Source organism: Homarus americanus, unplaced genomic scaffold, assembly GCF_018991925.1.
Source record: "Homarus americanus isolate GMGI-L3 unplaced genomic scaffold, GMGI_Hamer_2.0 scaffold4060, whole genome shotgun sequence".
Lineage (NCBI taxonomy): Eukaryota > Metazoa > Arthropoda > Malacostraca > Decapoda > Nephropidae > Homarus > Homarus americanus.
In genome coordinates this window covers 5294952-5316452 of record NW_024746161.1, presented here as the reverse complement: position 1 = coordinate 5316452, position 21501 = coordinate 5294952, and the positions used below count along the sequence as shown (strand labels likewise).

Here is a 21501-nt window from a genome sequence, read left to right as displayed (position 1 = left end):
TACTTGTTCTTACTGCTTTCCTGTCCTTCCATCTTACATCCAAAGTCTAATTATACCAAATCAACCCACTTCAAGTCGAAAATTCTTCTTTTGTCACACATGACGTCATATGGTCAGCTGTCCGGGGGACGGGTGGCTTCGGGTGGGACCGCAGTTACCAGCTGACTGTCATGGAGTGAAGGTCTGTGATAATGCCTGATAAATACGCCGTATCTGGATGCATCTCAAATTACAGACTATATGATAAAAGTTTGATATTTCATCGATTTCCAAAGGATGAAAAACAGATAAAAACTGGATTCTATTGTGCATGCAGCAAATTTGTAGGGTGAACCAGGAGGAAGGGCAATACTTGAGAGCCATTGGCAGGTTTAAATTTAATTTCCCTCAAGTCTAATTTTCGGCCAGGAAACCGGATGTGGAAAGACAAGTACCTATTTGTTGCTTGAAACTTGTATAGTCTTGTCATCTATAATATATCTAGTGGCCATATTGATAAATTGAAAACCTCTACACATATAAACTTGTATTTCCTGATTTACTGTAATATCTTTGGGAGAGAAAGAGAGAATGATCATAAGTATAATCATTAATAATATGTATTATTTGTCTTAACCCTTTAGCAGGCAGGGGCTCTCCTCGACTGGATATCCAGCCCTCTAGAGGGATAACTATTTTAACTAATTCTTGTAGTCCTTCTGCCACCCCTCCCCCCCCCCCAACCCCCTGTAAATAGTTTGCCTATATGCCTATGATTACTTAATTGAATTTACACTGATACTAACAGCAAAATCATAAGAGTATAAATAATAATGGGGGCGCCGGTGGGTAAAGCAGTACCGCTCTTGCCTCGCAAGCGAGATGTCACGGGTTCGATTCCCGGGCCGGTGGAAAGTTATTCGAACACACTTCCCAGCCTCCCTTGGTCCCTGTTCACCTAGCAGCAAAGTAGGTACCTGCTGTAAATCGAAAGTTACGAATTCGTATTCAGGGACAAGTTGTTGGAGCTTCCAATAACTTGCTTAGACATAAACCATTGACTCTTCAGGCTTTTACGCCCTTGACTCCTCAGGCTTCTACGCCCTTAACTCATGAGACATAAAGGCAAGCATGAACTTAGCATGCTTCCCTGTTGGGCGCTGTAAACGCTTCTGCGCTTCACCTTACACAAGAATGTAGGGGGGTGCCCAATAGAGAAAAAAATTATTAAAAAGTAAATAAAAAATTAATAATAAAGAGAGGAAGAAAGGTATTATTAATAATTATAATAAATATTTAATATTAAGATTAAGAATATCATAAAAATAATGGTTACATGAGGAATTCAAGTGGCTAACTGAAAGATAGTGTGCTAGGGGACGAGAAAATCAGGAAATATGGCAAGAATATCTTCTAATATAGTGGGGTGGTCTCACTCGTAATAATATATGAGTCCTTACTACCGTTTTCTTTGACTACGGCCAATGACGTCACATAATTAGCTCTGCCTCCTGCGCATGGGTTAGCTTGGTATAATTAGACCTTTCTTACATCTTCGTAATTTTCTGACAATATTGCATTTTATTTCACGTCTTATGTTTTTAGAATTTGATTGATTTTTTTTAAATTGAGTTTATAGATACTTTTAATCATTATGTAAAAAATTCTGCAATATTTCAAAATTATGAAAAATCATAATTTATTTTGATGGTTGGGAATTTTCCATATTTTCTTGAAATGTTGTTGCGTTCTTTCATTTTTTTTAGTACTGTATATATAATTCTTCACTTGGTTGTATACTGCATAAGATAAATTTATTGGCAAAATAAATAAAATTAATATAAAACGGTTATTATTCACTGTTATAAAAAAGATGCACTTGTTTTAATCATAAATACAAAACATTACTCTTAATGTGTTCACCCACGGTGTTTCTTATTAGTGCGATGTCTTTTAGCATGACTTCTTGCTGTGCTGTGCCTCATCACCATCGTCCATAGATATTTACGGTATAAGCGACCTGTACAAGATGCAGTATTGCAGAGCAGACACGCTGGAGGTGCTACTTGACCACATTTGGTTGATTCATTCTATAATTTTTAGCACTTTCTTGTATCATGAAGTCCTCTTTAACTTATAAAAGAGGTTTGGAATTTCCACTAATTACAAAGGGTTAATTAGTATCAGCCACAGAAGTAAACCTGGAGTTACGACACATTTACCTGCATTTGTGGGATTCATACAATGGCTGCAAAAGTAAACGATTATTTCAGATCTTATCTAGTAAGCAAAGTCTCAAAAAATATTGTAAAACATTTGTCCGTATATGAATCAATCATTGTGAACAACCATTAGAGGAAATACAAAGGTCATCGGTGTGCTCTCCCAGATAGAATATTGCTGTTATCTTTGGGCTGGGTGTGGTGCAGGGGCATTTCGCCACCTCCATTCAATGCAAAATAAAGTCGCCAATCAATCAACAATTATGAGGTTGCCAGAAAATGTCCACCTTTGTACTTTAGTAGGGATATATCACCGTTTTCTACAGTTCATAGATATTTCCGTGTTAAATATTTTGATGAACTACTCTTAACAGTGCCAACATCACGCACCCTCCATCCGGCCTACGAGGGCAGCTGGGAGGGTCCATGACTTTTCATTTAAAATTGAACTTCTGCCAATAAACACTCTTTAATTCCACGGAATTGCATTTTATTGAAAGTGTTTTTTGTTTATCCATCACTTGAGAAAATCCTGTTTCAAATATGATAAGATTTATTTGTTAAAACATTCTCCTGGTAATGACGGATTATTAGCCGAAATCTACAAACTGGTAAGTCACCAACTACTGACAGTGTTCCTTGACACCACTGTCAAGGTAAAAAGACGTACTTAAAGGCTTCAAAGACGCCACCATCTTTTCTCTGTTTAATAACATAGGGTGCAAAACTGGCTGGGGGTAACTGTCGAGGGATTTCTCTTTTAAGTAACAAATGCATCCATAATATTGGCTGGCTCAAGTGCTCATAAACCTTACTTGTCTCTACAATCTCAGAAGAAAACCTCCGGGACCTTTAGTGTGCGTTCTGACTGTCTAAAACATAACCCCCCCGAGTGGTCTTAAAACATGAGTCCCAAGTGATGTTAATGGACAGAGGTCAGCATAACGTTCCACCATGCAATACTATCTGCCGGCAGTTTAAAAATCACATGGTTCAGTGATTTGCGGTTTCTAAGAAGAAATGCCACATTTGCTGTGAGCTCTCCAGTGACAGCAAACTGTAATTAAGTTCCCAAAGTGTTCGGGACTACTCATATCCATCTTAAGCCTACAAATCATAGGCACATCGGCAACAGTTAAGTACATATAACCGTATTACTGGAGAGTAACAACGGAAGACAAATACATTTCGTGACAGTAAAGAACAACAACGGGAATAAGGTACACATTTTACTGTTGGAAAATACTAAAGGGGGTGAAGTACAAGTAGAGATTATTATAGAAGTCAGTGCACAGTACACTCCGGGTCATCTAACAGTTCCATGCCCTCGACGCCTAGAGCCATTGTCGCCACCTGTGTATTACCTCAGTTTGTATGATAACTTGGTAAGCCCTTGATATTCTAAATTTGGATATACGTCATATAATATAAGAGATCGTTTGTCTCAGTCACTAACCTACTACACACGAGGAGTTGAGGGGAGGCGCAAACGCATTTTTCTCTTACAGTTAATTACACAATCATATTTAAAATAAATTAGTTTCATTCAATGTTTATTTCTAACTGTTGATTACGGTACATTATTGCCTGGGACTTCTAGGAGTGTGAGTTGTTCAGTATGTATTTGTGGGTTGATTTTTTTACGTACAAAATATATAATGATTAATATTAAAAATATAATTATCTCTGATACCATTCAGCTAAGGTGTAAGTTAATATCGGCTCGCCATAACCATAGATTTTCGCCGTATGCGTGACGTAAGTATAGTCAGTTTCCTCAAAGAATTAGTTTAATATATAAAAGGGGGTCATTGTGCCGAAGCAGGTCGTTGTGGTAGTTCTCACGACGTAGCACGACAGAGGAACGAAACATTGTCCATGGCAACGACTGCCGCGTCTACCACAACACAGCAACTCTATGTTTACTCCTTCATTCATGCCGACCTGTTGGCAGCTCTTGACTGATCGATCATCCACTTTGAGCTTTAACACAAACAAAAATACATTCATATAAAACCTTTTATATTCTGTAAATTGCCATCGATTACATCCTTGAGAAAGAGGAAGTAGATCAATGGGAGTAATTTATAGCTAGGAACAATAATAATTTTGTTTAATAGGCAAAAATCATATTAATTAAAAAGTCACTTACCTGTCTTTATATGACGCGCGCGTCCTGGAAAACCACTTACAAGTGCTCAGCTATATACTATGGGGAAGATTATCAAGGAGGTAGTACTGTACATGAAGCAGTGGGGTTGAAGTTCATTAAATTTTGGGGTACATTTGTTTTGTCTTCGTAGTGAAGCTTCATATTTAATACACTTAGGAACACCTAAAGTCAATTACATGTGAACCATGCAGATATTATTTGATTTACATAAGAGAAGAAACGTTTGTTCAGATTTAGATTAAATTTATTAATGTTTAAAAGAAATGGGCAGCCACTTGACTAACAAACTTTAAAACCAATTAGACCCACAAACTGACAGATGGAGCTCAGGAATGCTTTGAAGAAATGACTTGTTCGACTGTTCAATGATGATACTCGAATACCCTTCGTCCTATTAAGCATTATAATCATCATAATTTTACACAAACAACTCAGAGCCACTCTTTACCATTTTATTTTGCAGGTAACAAAAATACACTCGCAAGTGACAATCAACAGTAGCCAAACCGAAACTGAAAACCTAGCAGCTAACACAAAACACATCAACTCTGAACGATACACACCATTGAGACTTAACATGACGTGACCTTATCAATTTAGTACTACTAGACTGTATTAAAAATACAATTAAAGATGTCACATTACATTACATATTACTCTGTTAGCAACTGAACATTCTCCACCCGTCTCGAAGCTCTACCAATAAACGTAGCAATAATGGGCACACGAAACAATTCATTAACGAAATGCCGATACTGTTAACACGCATACAGTATATATATATATATATATATATATATATATATATATATATATATATATATATATATATATATATATATATATATATATATATATATATATATATATATATATATATATATATATATATGCTGATAACCTGAATCACGCACCTACAGTGATTTATTTGCATATATATATATATATATATATATATATATATATATATATATATATATATATGTGTGTGTGTGTGTGTGCTGATAACCACAAGAAAACACGAAGTTCCCAAGCGCTTTCGTGTAATTCACAACTTCAGGGGTGAGTACAGATTAAGGAGTAATACTTGACAAGGCTAATATATACAGTATAGGAGAGTGAGATCAAGTCCCTATATGTAGAATATTATTTGCTTTTCATTGATACTGTATACACGTGCTTTTATCCAGCCACAAGAAATGTTGGCGTATTTTCACTAAATTTAGTGAATTGACAGTCTTATACAATATGCTTCCATTTTAATTTATATATTGTGAACACTTCTATTTGGTTCCTGATTGAGAAACCGAGAAACTTAATACTTGACATAGCCTAAGACACAGTTTCAAGAGCAATACCTGACGTTACATAAGTGTTCAGCGGCCATGAGGAAAACGTCATCTTTAATCTTTCCGGGATCTCGTTAATCTATTTACTATGAACTAAAATTGATCATAAAATAAATCAATAAGAATGTATGAACACAAATCAGAGGTGTACATCAGCCGCTGAAGTAAGGATGACGGCGTTGTAGGAATTCGTGGTATAATGTTGTCTAGCACTCAGGATGGATGGAAACTCTAAGGTGGTTTTCTTGTATAATATAAGCTATATGATAGACAGTCTGGTGCTGGAGGTGCCGTGTGGTGAGGAACTGCTCAGTAGAGACGTTCGGTGAGTAGCGTGTTGAAGGAGGTAGATGTGCATTGTGCAGGAGCTTCGTTAGAGAAGATGTTGCCTGTTGCTGGCCTCCTGGTTGAATGAATGCTGGACAGCGTGGAGTTTGCTGGAGGAGGTGTTGCGTGTTCAAGTAGAATGGCCAGAATGAGAGCTGGTTGGTGAGGAAGCTCAGAGAAGGACAGCTGGTGGGTCGCCATGCTCGCTGGCGGGAGCGAGGACCGCCAGGCAGGCGGAGGAGAGGCGAGGGCCGCCAGGCAGCGGCGGAGGAGGAGGTGTTGCGTGTTCAAGTAGAATGGCCAGAATGAATCTCAATGGAGAAACAGAGCTTATATACCCAGCAGCCGTGAGTCATCTATGAGTCATGTTGGGAAAACCCGAGAAAGTCGCCGGTCTTTGGTTCCATTGCTAAGATACTGCAGCGCATCTGGTGACGCCGCTCGTTTGGTTGCTAGGGAAGGCGGTAGCAGCTGGTGGCTGTGGCTATGCAGTTGTAGGCAGTTGTAGGGGAGGCGTCCACTACAGCGTAAAAATCGACTATAATCAAATGTAGTTTTCATAACCTGTCCTCACACTCATGCCAAAAAACATCATCTATATCATGTTTAGAAAGAAAGTAAGCACGACTTACATGTTCTCGGAGTCAGGATAAGATTAAATTTTGGTCACCGTCAGAAATAATAAATTTTTCACTGCGAGTGTGTGAATAAGGATGTCAATTAATGACAATTTTCCTCCACTCATTAGTGAGTGAGTAAGAAAGTGAAAAGCTGGCATATAAAAATTGATGGCGCAGTTTATATTCTACTTTTAATCGGTTCAACAGTTTTCCCGACGATGGCTCATTAAACACGTATGTAACGAAAACATTCCATACAACCCTCTTAGTAAAAGTTAAACTTATATAATTCCCACACAGAGCTGACATGCGGCTGCTTAGGTATTCCTACATAAGTCATGAAGATAAAGGTTAGCTATATTGTGATGGTTCGGTTAGTGGGATGGAGAAATGTCAGGGACTATTGAGCGAGGGAAGCCGGCGGCGCACGCTCCCTCCTCCAGCACCTCAACAAGTACTAGTTGGTGGCTCCTCTTCCCAACGTGACACGGAAAATGGGAGCTTTTACTTATTATTTAGTCTTTACATTTGATATACTGGCAATGAAAGATTAATCTCATACGGTAGTTTATGGTTCTTCATTACGGTTATGTTATTATTTGTAATGGTATCAATTTTTAGTTGGACAACAACTATATAGTTACTGAATCACTCATTTACTCATCCACTGAGGGATGAAATATTATTTACCGCTAGTACAGAGGAGACGAGACTCGTACTTATTTGTTTGTTTTTTTAAATCGCCAAATGTAAATATATTATTCAGCTAAAATCATTAAATTTCTGTTCTTTCTTTACAGGGTGGAGAGGGAGAGAGAATAATAAGTTTACTTAAATCACTACAAATATCTATGTGGATTTACTTTACATTTCTATTACTTTATTATGTAAGCATGTGTGAGTTTTGATACTTAACACAGTCTCATTAATTAATTATGAGACACTCGAGAAATAGACAGATTACATAAATTTTATACAACGATTTTGGTCGATCGTTGGATATTTTCATTCTCACTGGCCTTGATAGTTTTCGTGGTAATCTGCTTCGGAAGTGAGTCAACAGGTCACCTGATTTTGTGGAATTTTGCACCAGATTGAAAATGATCAGAAGGGTTTTCTGTAAAATTTACTGAGAAAGATTCATACAACAGGTAAACACATGAGAGAAGATCATACAACAGGTAAACATATGAGAGAAGATCATACAACAGGTAAACATATGAGAGACGATCATACGACAGGTAAACATATGAGAGACGATCATACAACAGGTAAACACATGAGAGAAGATCATACGACAGGTAAACATATGAGAGAAGATCATACAACAGGTAAACATATGAGAGAAGATCATACAACAGGTAAACATATGAGAGAAGATCATACAACAGGTAAACATATGCGAGAAGATCATACAACAGGTAAACATATGAGAGACGATCATACAACAGGTAAACATGTGAGAGAAGATCATACAACAGGTAAACATATGAGAGACGATCATACAACAAGTAAACATATGAGAGATCATACAACAGGTAAACATATGAGAGAAGATCATACAACAGGTAAACACATGAGAGAAGATCATACAACAGGTAAACATATGAGAGACGATCATACAACAAGTAAACATATGAGATCATACAACAGGTAAACATATGAGAGACGATCATACAACAGGTAAACATATGAGAGACGATCATACAACAGGTAAACATGAGAGAGATCATACAACAGGTAAACATATGAGAGAAGATCATACAACAGGTAAACATATGAGACGATCATACAACAGGTAAACATGTGAGAGAAGATCATACAACAGGTAAACATAATATGAGAGAAGATCATACAACAGATAAACATATGAGAGACGAGATCATACAACAGGTAAACATGTGAGAGAAGATCATACAACAGGTAAACATGTGAGAGAGATCAACAGGTAAACATAGAGAAGATCATACAACAGGTAAACATATGAGAGACGATCATACAACAGGTAAACATGTGAGAAGATCATACAACAGGTAAACATGTGAGAAGATCATACAACAGGTAAACATATGAGAGACGATCATACAACAGGTAAACATGTGAGAGAAGATCATACAACAGGTAAACATATGAGAGAAGATCATACAACAGGTAAACATGTGAGAGAAGATCATACAACAGGTAAACATATGAGAGATCATACAACAGGTAAACATATGAGAGAAGATCATACAACAGGTAAACATATGAGAGAAGATCATACAACAGGTAAACATATGAGAGATCATACAACAGGTAAACATATGAGAGAAGATCATACAACAGGTAAACATATGAGAGAAGATCATACAACAGGTAAACATATGAGAGAAGATCATACAACAGGTAAACATATGAGAGAAGATCATACAACAGGTAAACATATGCGAGAAGATCATACAACAGGTAAACATATGAGAGAAGATCATACAACAGGTAAACATATGAGAGAAGATCATACAACAGGTAAACATATGAGAGAAGATCATACAACAGGTAAACAATGAGAGAAGATCATGAGAGAAGGTATGAGAGAAGATCATACAACAGGTAAACATATGAGAGAAGATCATACAACAGGTAAACATATGAGAGAAGATCATACAACAGGTAAACATATGAGAGAAGATCATACAACAGGTAAACACATGAGAGAAGATCATACAACAGGTAAACACATGAGAGAAGATCATACAACAGGTAAACACATGAGAGAAGATCATACAACAGGTAAACACATGAGAGAAGATCATACAACAGGTAAACACATGAGAGAAGATCATACAACAGGTAAACATGTGCACCAAAAACAATTTCCTGTGAAGATCCCTGAGGTTGCCAGAGAGAAATTGCTACCACCATTACTACTACTCCACTATACCAGTGTTATACCACCATTACTACTACACTATACCAGTGTTATACCACCAGTACTACTCCACTATACCAGTGTTATACCATCAGCACTACTCCACTATACCAGTGTTATACCACCAGTACTACTCCACTATACCAGTGTTATACCATCAGTACTACTCCACTATACCAGTGTTATACCACCAGAACTACTCTACTATACCAGTGTTATACCACCACTACTACTCTACTATACCAGTGTTATACCACCAGTACTACTCTACTATACCAGTGTTATACCATCAGTACTACTCTACTATACCAGTGTTATACCACCAGTACTACTCCACTATACCAGTGTTATACCACCAGTACTACTCCACTATACCAGTGTTATACCACCAGTACTACTCCACTATACCAGAGTTATACCATCAGTACTACTCCATTATACCAGTGTTATACCACCAGTAATACTCCACTATACCAGTGTTATACCACCAGTACTACTCCATTATACCAGTGTTATACCACCAGTACTACTCCACTATACCAGTGTTATACCACCAGTACTACTCTACTATACCAGTGTTATACCACCAGTACTACTCTACTATACCAGTGTTATACCACCAGTACTACTCCACTATACCAGTGTTATACCACCAGTACTACTCCACTATACCAGTGTTATACCACCCATTACTACTACTCCACTATACCAGTGTTATACCACCAGTACTACTCCACTATACCAGTGTTATACCACCAGTACTACTCCACTATACCAGTGTTATACCACCAGAACTACTTACTATACCAGTGTTATACCACCAGTACTACCTACTATACCAGTGTTATACCACCAGTACTACTCCAACTATACCAGTGTTATACCACCACATTACTACTCCACTATACCAGTGTTATACCACCAGTACTACTCCACTATACCAGTGTTATACCACCAGTACTACTCCACTATACCAGTGTTATACCACAGTACTACTCCACTATACCAGTACTATACCATCAGTACTACTCCATTATACCAGTGTTATACCACCATTACTACTACCCACTATACCAGTGTTATACCACCAGTACTACTCCACTATACCAGTGTTATACCATCAGTACTACTCCACTATACCAGTGTTATACCACCAGAACTACTACTCTATATACCAGTGTTATACCACCAGTACTACTCTACTATACCAGTGTTATACCACCAGTACTACTCCACTATACCAGTGTTACCACCATTACTACTCCTATACCAGTGTTATACCACCAGTAATACTCCACTATACCAGTGTTATACCACCAGTACTACTCCACTATACCAGTGTTATACCACCAGTACTACTCCACTATACCAGTGTTATACCACCAGTACTACGCTACTATACCAGTGTTATACCACCAGTACTACTCTACTATACCAGTGTTATACCACCAGTACTACTCCACTATACCAGTGTTATACCACCAGTACTACTCCACTATACCAGTGTTATACCACCAGTTCTACTCCACTATACCAGTGTTATACCACCAGTACTACTCAACTATACCAGTGTTATACCACCAGTACTACTCTACTATACCAGTGTTATACCACAACTACAACTCTATTACACCAATGTTATACCACCACTACACCATTATAGCAGTGTTATACCACCAAAACACCACCATTATACCAGTATTATACCACCAATCCACCACCATTATACCAGTGTTATACCACCACAACACCACTATTATACCAGTGTTATACCACTACGCCACCATTATACCAATGTTATACTACCACTACACCACCATTATACCAGTGTTATACCACCAAAACACCAAAATTATACCAGTGTTATACCACCACAACACCACCATTATACCAGTGTTATACCACCACTATACCAGTATACCAGTGTTATACCACTACTACACCACTATACCACCAGTACACCACCATTATACCAGTGTTACATCACCAGTACTACACCATTATACCAGTGTTATACCAACACTACACCGCTATACCAGTGTTATACCACTACTACACCACCATTATAACAGTGTTATACCACAGCTACACCACCATTATACCAGTGCTATACCACCACTACACCACCATTACTGTATACCAGTATTATACCAACTCTACACTATTATACCAGTGTTATACTACCACTATCCCATTATACCAGTGTTATACCACCATTATACCATTATACCAGTGTTGTACCACCACTACACCAGTGTTATACCACTATATCACCATTATACCAGTGTTATACCACCAGTGCACCACCATTATACCAGTGTTATACCACCAGTACACCACCATTATACCAGTGTTATACCAGTGCACCACCATTATACCAGTGTTATACCACCAGTACACCACCATTATACCAGTGTTATGCCAGTACATCACCATTATACCAGTGTTATACCACCAGTACACCACCATTATACCAGTGTTATACCACCAGTACACCACCATTATACCAGTGTTATACCACCAGTACACCACCATTATACCAGTGTTATACCACCAGTACACCACCATTATACCAGTGTTATACCAGTGCACCACCATTATACCAGTGTTATACCACCAGTACACCACCATTATACCAGTGTTATGCCAGTACATCACCATTATACCAGTGTTATACCACCAGTACACCACCATTATACCAGTGTTATACCACCAGTACACCACCATTATACCAGTGTTATACCACCAGTACACCACCATTATACCAGTGTTATACCAGTACATTACCATTATACCAGTGTTATACCACCAGTACACCACCATTATACCAGTGTTGTACCACCACTACACCACCATTATACCAGTGTTATACCACTACATCACCATTATACCAGTGTTATACCACCAGTGCACCACCGTTATACCAGTTTTATACCACCAGTACACCACCATTATACCAGTGTTATGCCGCTACGTCACCATTATACCAGTGTTGTACCACCAGTACACCACCATTATACCAGTGTTATACCACCAGTACACCACCATTATACCAGTGTTATACCACCAGTACACCACCATTATACCAGTGTTATGCCAGTACATCACCATTATACCAGTGTTATACCACCAGTACACCACCATTATACCAGTGTTATACCACCAGTACACCACCATTATACCAGTGTTATACCACCAGTACACCACCATTATACCAGTGTTGTACTACCACTTCATCACCATTATACCAGTGTTGTACCACCACTACATCACCATTATACCAGTGTTGTACCATCAATGCTACATCATTTTACCAGTACATTACCATTACCTCTGGTTTTACATTATCACTACAATGACACACTAGTGTTGTAAGTTACAGTAATAATGATGGAGTGGTGGAGTTACTGAATTGATGGTGATGGTGTAGTGGTTATGTTATAGTAGTGAGGGTACAGTGATGGTGCATGACGACCACCACAGTGTGTGACCTACTGCCTGGTGCAGGACGACGACCACCACCACAGTGTGTGACCTACTGCCTGGTGCAGGACGACGACCACCACCACAGTGTGTGACCTACTGCCTGGTGGACAGGGGTGACGCCTCACGACCACCACCACAGTGTGTGACCTACTGCCTGGTACTACTGCCTGAGGACGACGACCACCACCACAGTGTGTGACCCACTGCCTGGTACAGGACGACCACCACCACAGTGTGTGACCTACTGCCCGGTACAGGACGACCACCACCACCACAGTGTGTGACCTACTGCCTGGTACAGGACGCACCACCACCACAGTGTGTGACCTACTGCCTTGTGCAGGACGACCACCACCACCACAGTGTGTGACCTACTGCCTGGTGCAGGACGACGACCACCACCACAGTGTGACTTACTGCCTGGTACAGGACGACCACCACCACAGTGTGTGACCCACTGCCTGGTGCAGGACGACGACCACCACCACAGTGTGTGACCTACTGCCTGGTGCAGGACGACCACCACCACAGTGTGACCTACTGCCTGGCAGGACGACCACCACCACCGTGTGTGACCTACTGCCTGGTACAGGACGACCACCACCACCGTGTGTCCTACTGCCTGGTACAGGACGACCACCAGCACAGTGTGTGACTTACTGCCTAGTACAGGACGACCACCACCACAGTGTGTGACCTACTGCCTGGTGCAGGACGACGACCACCACCATGTACAGCCTTGTACAGGACTACCACCACCACCACCGTGTGTGACCTACTTCCTGGTACAGGACGACCACCACCACAGTGTATGACCTACTGCCTGGTGCAGGACGACCACCACCACAGTGTGTGACCTACTGCCTGGTGCAGGACGACGACCACCACCACAGTGTGTGACCTACTGCCTGGTGCAGGACGACGACCACCACAGTGTGTGACCTACTACCTGGTGCAGGACGACGACCACCACCACCGTGTGTGACCTACTTCCTGGTACAGGACGACCACCACCACAGTGTATGACCTACTGCAGGACGACCACCACCACAGTGTGTGACCTACTGCAGGACGACCACCACAGTGTGTGACGTGGTCAGCGGGTATGGGTGTACGTGTATACCGTGTCTGTAGTTTTGTTTGATTAGTTTTTGGTTGGTAGAAAAAACATCCAATTTACTAATGCAGTACAAGAATAAATTAATAGCTAAATTCACACATTTTTCACAAGTATTAAATAATACTAGATACAGCATTCAGTAGCAGATTAGTGAGTTTTGAGCTTGACCTCATTTTAACTTTACAGTTTTCCCCTTTATCATTGTTAATCTTGGGATGGGGTGCATTTTTGGTAGATTAGAAGAAACCTTTTCCTCCAACCATTGTGCAACTTTTTATGATCTATGGATAGAAACAATCAAAATGAATTTTTCGCCAGTGTTCTAAGTAAATTTAGTGTTAGTCACAGACTCCCACAAGGACCTAAAGAGTGACGTCATCGGAGTCGAAAAAGTATATTAAATCCATAAAGGCTTGGTGACTCATTAAGGACAGTGCGCGTACAGTTCACTGTATACTAACCATTCAGTACACGAGGAGGCTGAGTACATATAAGTACATGTAAGATATCCATTCATAGCTGGGTGAACTGAAGATGCCCTGGAGGCAAACCAGCGACCTTTATGGTAAGAGGCTAGCCTTTGTCCACTTGACTGAGGGCCTCGCCTCTTCGTCAACAATATCAAACAAAGCTCACAGTATTTAAAAGGTGGGTGAAGATGCTTCATTATAATCAAAGGTGAAATTTTTTCTACTAATTCATATACTGAATTTTTTTATAGAAATTTACAAATATTGTAGAAATTTGTAATAACGTGTATTGTAAATGCAGAAAAAATTATACCAACACCTGTGTGAGCTGAGCACTAACTACCCGTCCCATCCTTGTTTCCTGGTCACCCCCCCCATGCGAGATTCGGGTGTTGCCAAGAGATCTTTTAGGTTTATTTTGTGTAAAACAAATGGTATGAAAAGTTAATAAAATAGTTAACCTAATTTATTTATCACATTTCAATACTTGCTTATAAAAATATTTCTTATGAGAAAACGTGATATTAAGATTCCCGATAAATTCTCTGAGTTTTATGTGTGAAATAATCGCCTCAATTATATACATATTTTGTGACGGTAAGACAATTCATTAGTATCAGACTTGATACTTATGGCGTCACTTAAAAAGAGACTCTCTTCACAGTTAATTGGCTAAGTGGATGGGTAAGTTAGTATTCAAAACATTGCCAGTCTTTTCCACATTAATGTTCGGTGACGTTATGACCGTTGTGTCGAAATCAGAAAATACTTTGCCTTTGGAGTTGATCTTAAACCATCAAGCACACCACTATCATTATTATTATTACTACAATCACCACCATATACTGATGCCACTACCATAACTAAAATTACTACTACTCTTTACGCAACTACTCTTTGCTACCACTCCCCTCAGTGGTCACCACTGACCTAATATTAAAGACACTCAATATTCTGTCAGTGACAGCCACACATGAGAGCTTCTAAAGCGTAATCATAAGCGTCAATCCTCTGCCTCTTGCACCATCATCATTATCGTGTCATTGACTTGCTTCTTGAATGCCCATGACCATTACTGCCACAATCCAATCGTCACCACCACAATAACTGCAGTCGCCACTACTACTTTCTACTGCTCTACCACCCCTGCCACCTTTATATCTACCACCAGTCCTACTGTAGCCACCACTGTCACCACCGGATGTGGGAAGATAGAGATTGCGTGATGCAAGATACGTGACATCTAAAACGGGAGAGCCTTGCTCTATTGGTCAACAGAGAAAGAGGGAGGCGGAGGGAAGTGTGGTGGGGAGGGTCTGCCGGTGAGCCGCTCTGGTAGTCTAGCAAGAGTGAGTGTGTGGTGAGCGACACATGCTGGTGCTCCCTCTCAGGCCAGACGTGGACGGCTGGTCCTTTAGTGTCCTGAAGCCTCTTGGAGTTGTAATTGTTGCGCCAAGATGATGGCACAGCTTCTGGCTCTTTTCTCCGGAGGAGGGGGGGGAGGAGAGTAAGTATAGCAGAAACAGGTAGAATATTTACGCGTTTTATGTGGCTTGGCGAATAGGTGGTGTTAGTGGCAAGAACGGAGTACTGAATAGGAGGGAGGGATGACTCGCCATAAGTAATCGACCCAGAAGTCAATACAGTGTGGAACAAGAGCCCTCCCTAGAGGGAATGACTTACCCCCCTACGCCTTGTCTTGATTCTCACGTTCTATCTAACCTGTTCTACCTGTGACACGCCACCCAGGAAGAACATATAAATTGAATGTAATCTGAAATTGAATGGATGAACATGTGGAACACAATGTGATGATTGTGTGTGTGTGTGTGTGTGTGTGTGTGTGTGAGAGAGAAAGAGATGTCCTCGCGTGAGCATTTATATGAACAAGGTCTTACATAATACTCTATATAAGAGAGGTGTACAGTACGCTGTGGCGTTCTCGAAGAGGGTATCTGAAGGTGTAGGAGGTGTGTTAATTGCTAGCCGACGCATCAGTACTCTATTTTCATTTAACGATCTATTTTTTTGATCGAGTGTTATTTCATAGGCAACAATATTGAACAACACTTATCTGGGTTGTCTGAGGCAGGGTTTATTTCAGTCGTGTAGAAGTAGATCGAACTAGCTCCACCATTGATTAAATTGCACTATAATCAAATGATTATATTGTCGTCTTAGAATATTGTATGACATAAGCAAATATAAAAATGAATGGTTATGGTGTTTCCTGTGAATTGGAGGCCAGCTGACTAGTGTGACAGGCGGATGCTGCGAGTCTGTAGCAGCAAGGTGAGCACCAACATGCGGAGTGGTGGCGTGCAAGTATCATTGACATTGTGATGCTCGCTCGCACATACTATACATATTCAATCGTGTAGCGTTGTCAACACTCCCTTAAGTGTGAATAATCTATTTGATTATTAGTCTTCAAATGTGATAGTCCACTCACTATTCCCTTTTCTATAACGATGGACTACAGATAACAGTACTTTATTTCCATAGAACAACATTATGTTAACATTAATCTCGTGAATACGATATTATTTCGTCAACTGTTAGTGGAATATAGTTACAGATTCTCGCTCTTTATCGTCAGGTTTAATATAACTATAGTTTTACAACTTTTTAAATAAGAAAAAGTAAGGTTGTCACCACACCCCTGGGCTCCGGCGACCTTTACCAAATATCTGCAGGCTGACTCATTCTGGTGGCTGTTACGAGCCAGCCATGATTCTCTAACAATCTAACGTTAACTTTTCCCGGCAAATTGGTGTGAAAACGTCTGTAACATAGTTCATAAACAAACTTCCCTGGCACTTGTCAGGAGTAAAGTAACATTCAAGTTATAGAAAACTAGATAATAGTGAGGCGGGCGTGAACACAAGTGTTACTATCACCCTGCACATCAGTTTACCAACTATCACCCTGCACATAAGTGTTACTATCACCCTGCACATCAGTGAAACTATCACCCTGCACATCAGGGTTAACAACTATCACCCTGCACATCAGTATTACCAACTACCACCCTGCACATCAGGGTTACCAACTATCGCCCTGCACATCAGTGTTACCAACTATCACCCAACACATCAGTGTTACCAACTATCACCCTGCACATCAATGTTAACAACTATCACTTTACACATCAGTGTTACCAACTATCACCCTGCACATCAGTGTTAACAACTATCACCCTGCACACCAGAGTTACGAACTATCACCCTGAACTTCAGTCTTAACAACTATCGCCCTGCACTTCAGTGTTACCAACTATCACCCTGCATATCATGGTTACCAACTATCACCCTGAACATCAGTGTTACCAACTATCACCCTGCATATCAGGGTTACCAACTATCACCCTGCACATCAGTGTCATCAACACATAAAATGAATCTTATGTTGACTTTCATCACAATATATAAAATTTCTTATTGTTAATGGTGCATTGTTAGTCACCGGTAATAAGAAAACGCTCTCAACTAATTTAGGCTTCTTGATCTCTGTTGAATTTATTGTCGACCTTGTTGGCAATAATGTTGTCTTCGTTAAATTATTACACACCAGATCAGGTAAAGTATAGATAGTCCCAGAGCGCGTAAGTCGCTGTATGATATCAAATGCAGAGTAATTTGTGGGTGAACGAGGTAATAAGTTCAACGCAGAAATATGTGATAAATGTGTCACATTATCACGCGACCAAATGGAAAATTTAATTGTGAGTTAATATACTACTGTACGAACTGGAGGTCAACCTAATCTTTGGTCAGGTTATCAGAAATCGATGGTCACGTACACGACAACAGTCCACTCACCTTTAACCTTTACAACATCGCACTCTTTTACATGTTAAACTACACTGAACAAATGCAAGAAAGAAACTAAAGGTATATAGATATAGCATATGGCACCCCTAGATATGAATTCGTTTCAGGTTTCGAAATTACCGCCAACACAACAACACTACACCCACATCCTGAGTAAGTGAGGTGCATAACTCGGTGCCAAGATAAAAAAAGAAGACCGGAAGGTGCGCACCGTGCGTCCACTACCCAGACTGTCGAAACTCGATCTGCCATTAACACTAAGTCCCCAATGACTGCTGGATAGAAAGACATGACGGAGAGAAGTTTGCCCATAGTTTTACTCTGCTCGCTGACAATATTACGTTTATACGTTGTAGTTAATTTTAGTTTGGCGAACATATATTGTTACTTCTCTGTAAGTCTGTACACGTCTGTAGATCCCTGTCACTCCGTACATATCATCATTGATTTCTGTTCAATAACTCGAAAACATTAATACGAATCACTACTAAATTCTTAATGGAGTTTGATATTTATAAAACCTTGGTCAATTTTGCTATTGGCAGGTGTCAGTCGGTTCGTTAGAGGACTTGCGGACCTGGATGGATCAAGAAGTTCTATAATTAGTGAACCTAACACTAATCTCAACCTGGTTCTTCTGGAATTTATTATTCATAAACGTTAGTTCAAGGTCATATTGACACCTGCCAGGCCATCTTAAAAATATTTTGGACACTTGACATAGAAAAAGCTCTTGTGTTTGCATTTTAACTCAAATACTATTGTTTTTCAAGTCGCAGAATATACGAAAGGAATTCATCTCTCACTATTAGACAAACCTTTCACAAGTAGTACCCTGTAACTTACCGTATTAATTCCGTGCGTGTCTACGATTCACGATTTCTATGTTCTATGAAAATATGTACATAATTGTAAACGCAGATTATACCAGGCAGGACATTTATCACCTTCACTTGTTTTTTTGTAAGTTTCTAGTTATTTTTTTTAGAAACCAAACGCAATATTACCCGACACCTCTTCGTCCTGCTTTCATTTTCAGCCCGGAGGTTTTTGCCATTAGTGTCTTCTTATTTGTGTAAGAGTGTAATATATACATATATTTGTGAAATTGATCTAGATACAACTTTGTGTTTAATTCTGCATATCACTGAGGGAACTGCCAAGAGCGAAGTTCATTTTTTTTTTATAATTGGACCAAGGCCAAAGTTAAGATCAAGGTAATAGTGAAAGATCAGAGGAATGTCTCCAAACGTGTCCCTTTTTAGAGTAAATCAATAATTTATTGAGCTGGTGAACTTCAGAAGGACGGACGGGGAAGGGGGGTATATGCTCTGTATTTCAGTTTCCAAAAAGAAGAAAACGAAGAGAGAAATTGGACATTTAAATATGCGTGAGTACGGTCTAAGCTGAAAAACGAAGAAGAGTGTTGGGGAAAATTAAGGGACATAAAGTCTGGATGATTAAAATGATAAAAGGTGTGTGGTTACCTGATGGGATATAAGGAAGTCAACCCCAGTAGGCTGTGGATCAGGTGCAACAGATGGGTTATTGTGGGTGTTGATGTCCCTAGAAAGAAGAAAGGGGGAGGGGGAAGAGGTTCATGAATGGATGGCAAGGAAATGAATGTGATTATGAGTAAATCTTTAATGCCTTGAATAACTGAATATGATAAAAGAAATAAAACGTTAAAAATGCTAAGAGAAAATTCTCAGGAGATTTATTAATAAGCGTACTTCACAAAATTGATTATCGGTCAAGCTTCATAGACTGTTTTTTTAGCCTGTAACGCATTAGATTATCGGCTAATCTTATCTATCAATCAAATTAAAAGATTTATCTATCAGTCTATGTTCTATAGATTTATCAATCAGCTTACTTCAGTCTTCTTCATCGATCTGAATTCCTAGGCCTCTCTACCAATCTTAGCTTCATAACCCATTAATCTTACAGTTTGCTTCATGTGTTTTTATGTTGGTGTGATCGCCATATCTGGTCTATCAACCTGCTTGAATGTCATTCTGAACTTCATTACCTAATATATCAGTCTTTGTTTCTGATGTTTTTCTATCCGGCTGTGTTGAAAAATAAAATTCTGTATAATTAACTTAACGAGACGGAAGAATTTGTTTTTTTAGTATAACATTTATTGACAAAGTTTGGAGTACAGTTTGTCTATTCTGAGTAATTCAGTCAGGTCTTGACACTGAGGGTGGTATCACTTCTCACTGCCACGCAGGACAGAGGTTCATACACAGGAGGAATAGATCATATTCATTAACAGCATATATAGGTCAGATTTATGTGGGTTGATGTCGCTGTTCACTGCCATGCAAGACAGAAGTTCGTAAACAAAGAAATGCATCATATTCATTAGCAGTATATATAGGTCAGAGTTATGTGGGTGATGTCACTGTTCACTGCCATGCAAGATATTGGTTCACATACATTGAACGTCATATTGTAATTGAAGACTAATCAGTGTGGGCTAGCAAATTTTGGATAAACAGCAAGAATGTCCTCAAGCACCCCTGATTCAATGTAGTAATTACAAAGTTCATGATGCAGTAAGCCAGGTGGCCTGAAGTCTTTGACTGTGTCACATTCAATAATATAGTGTTCAAGTGTATGCTTTAAAGGTTTATCACAAAGTTTACATGCTGAGTGTTCGGGTATGGGTACAGCGTTACTAACTTGCCAGATGTGTCTGTATCCTAGCCTAATTCTGTCCACAACTATATCACTTTGTCTAGTTTTGTCCTTATGCTGGCCATACCGGTACCTCTCGTCATAAAATTTGTCATATTTACTAATGCTACAACTGCCAGGTCTCTCTGCATTTCTCAGTTCTTCTAGATCAGAGTTCATGATTCTGACTTGAATGTTTTTAAGTACAGCATTGGACAGGCCAAGGTCACGGTCAACATTTTCTTTCTTACATGCCTCATTGGCGAGTCTATCAGCACAATCATGATACCTAATTCCAACATGGGACGAAATCCACACAAATTCGATAC

General features: G+C 39.5%; 1 protein-coding gene across 1 annotated transcript in view; it reads left to right on the top strand.

The window, feature by feature from the left end:
• Positions 1–16009: 16009 nt before the first annotated feature.
• Positions 16010–21501, top strand: part of LOC121879092 (cyclin-dependent kinase-like 4) — a gene marked incomplete in the record, with an annotated part of 125379 nt that continues 119887 nt past the window's right edge. The window contains 1 exon segment of the mRNA XM_042385597.1: positions 16010–16161. Coding sequence (XP_042241531.1) covers positions 16112–16161 — 50 coding nt within the window.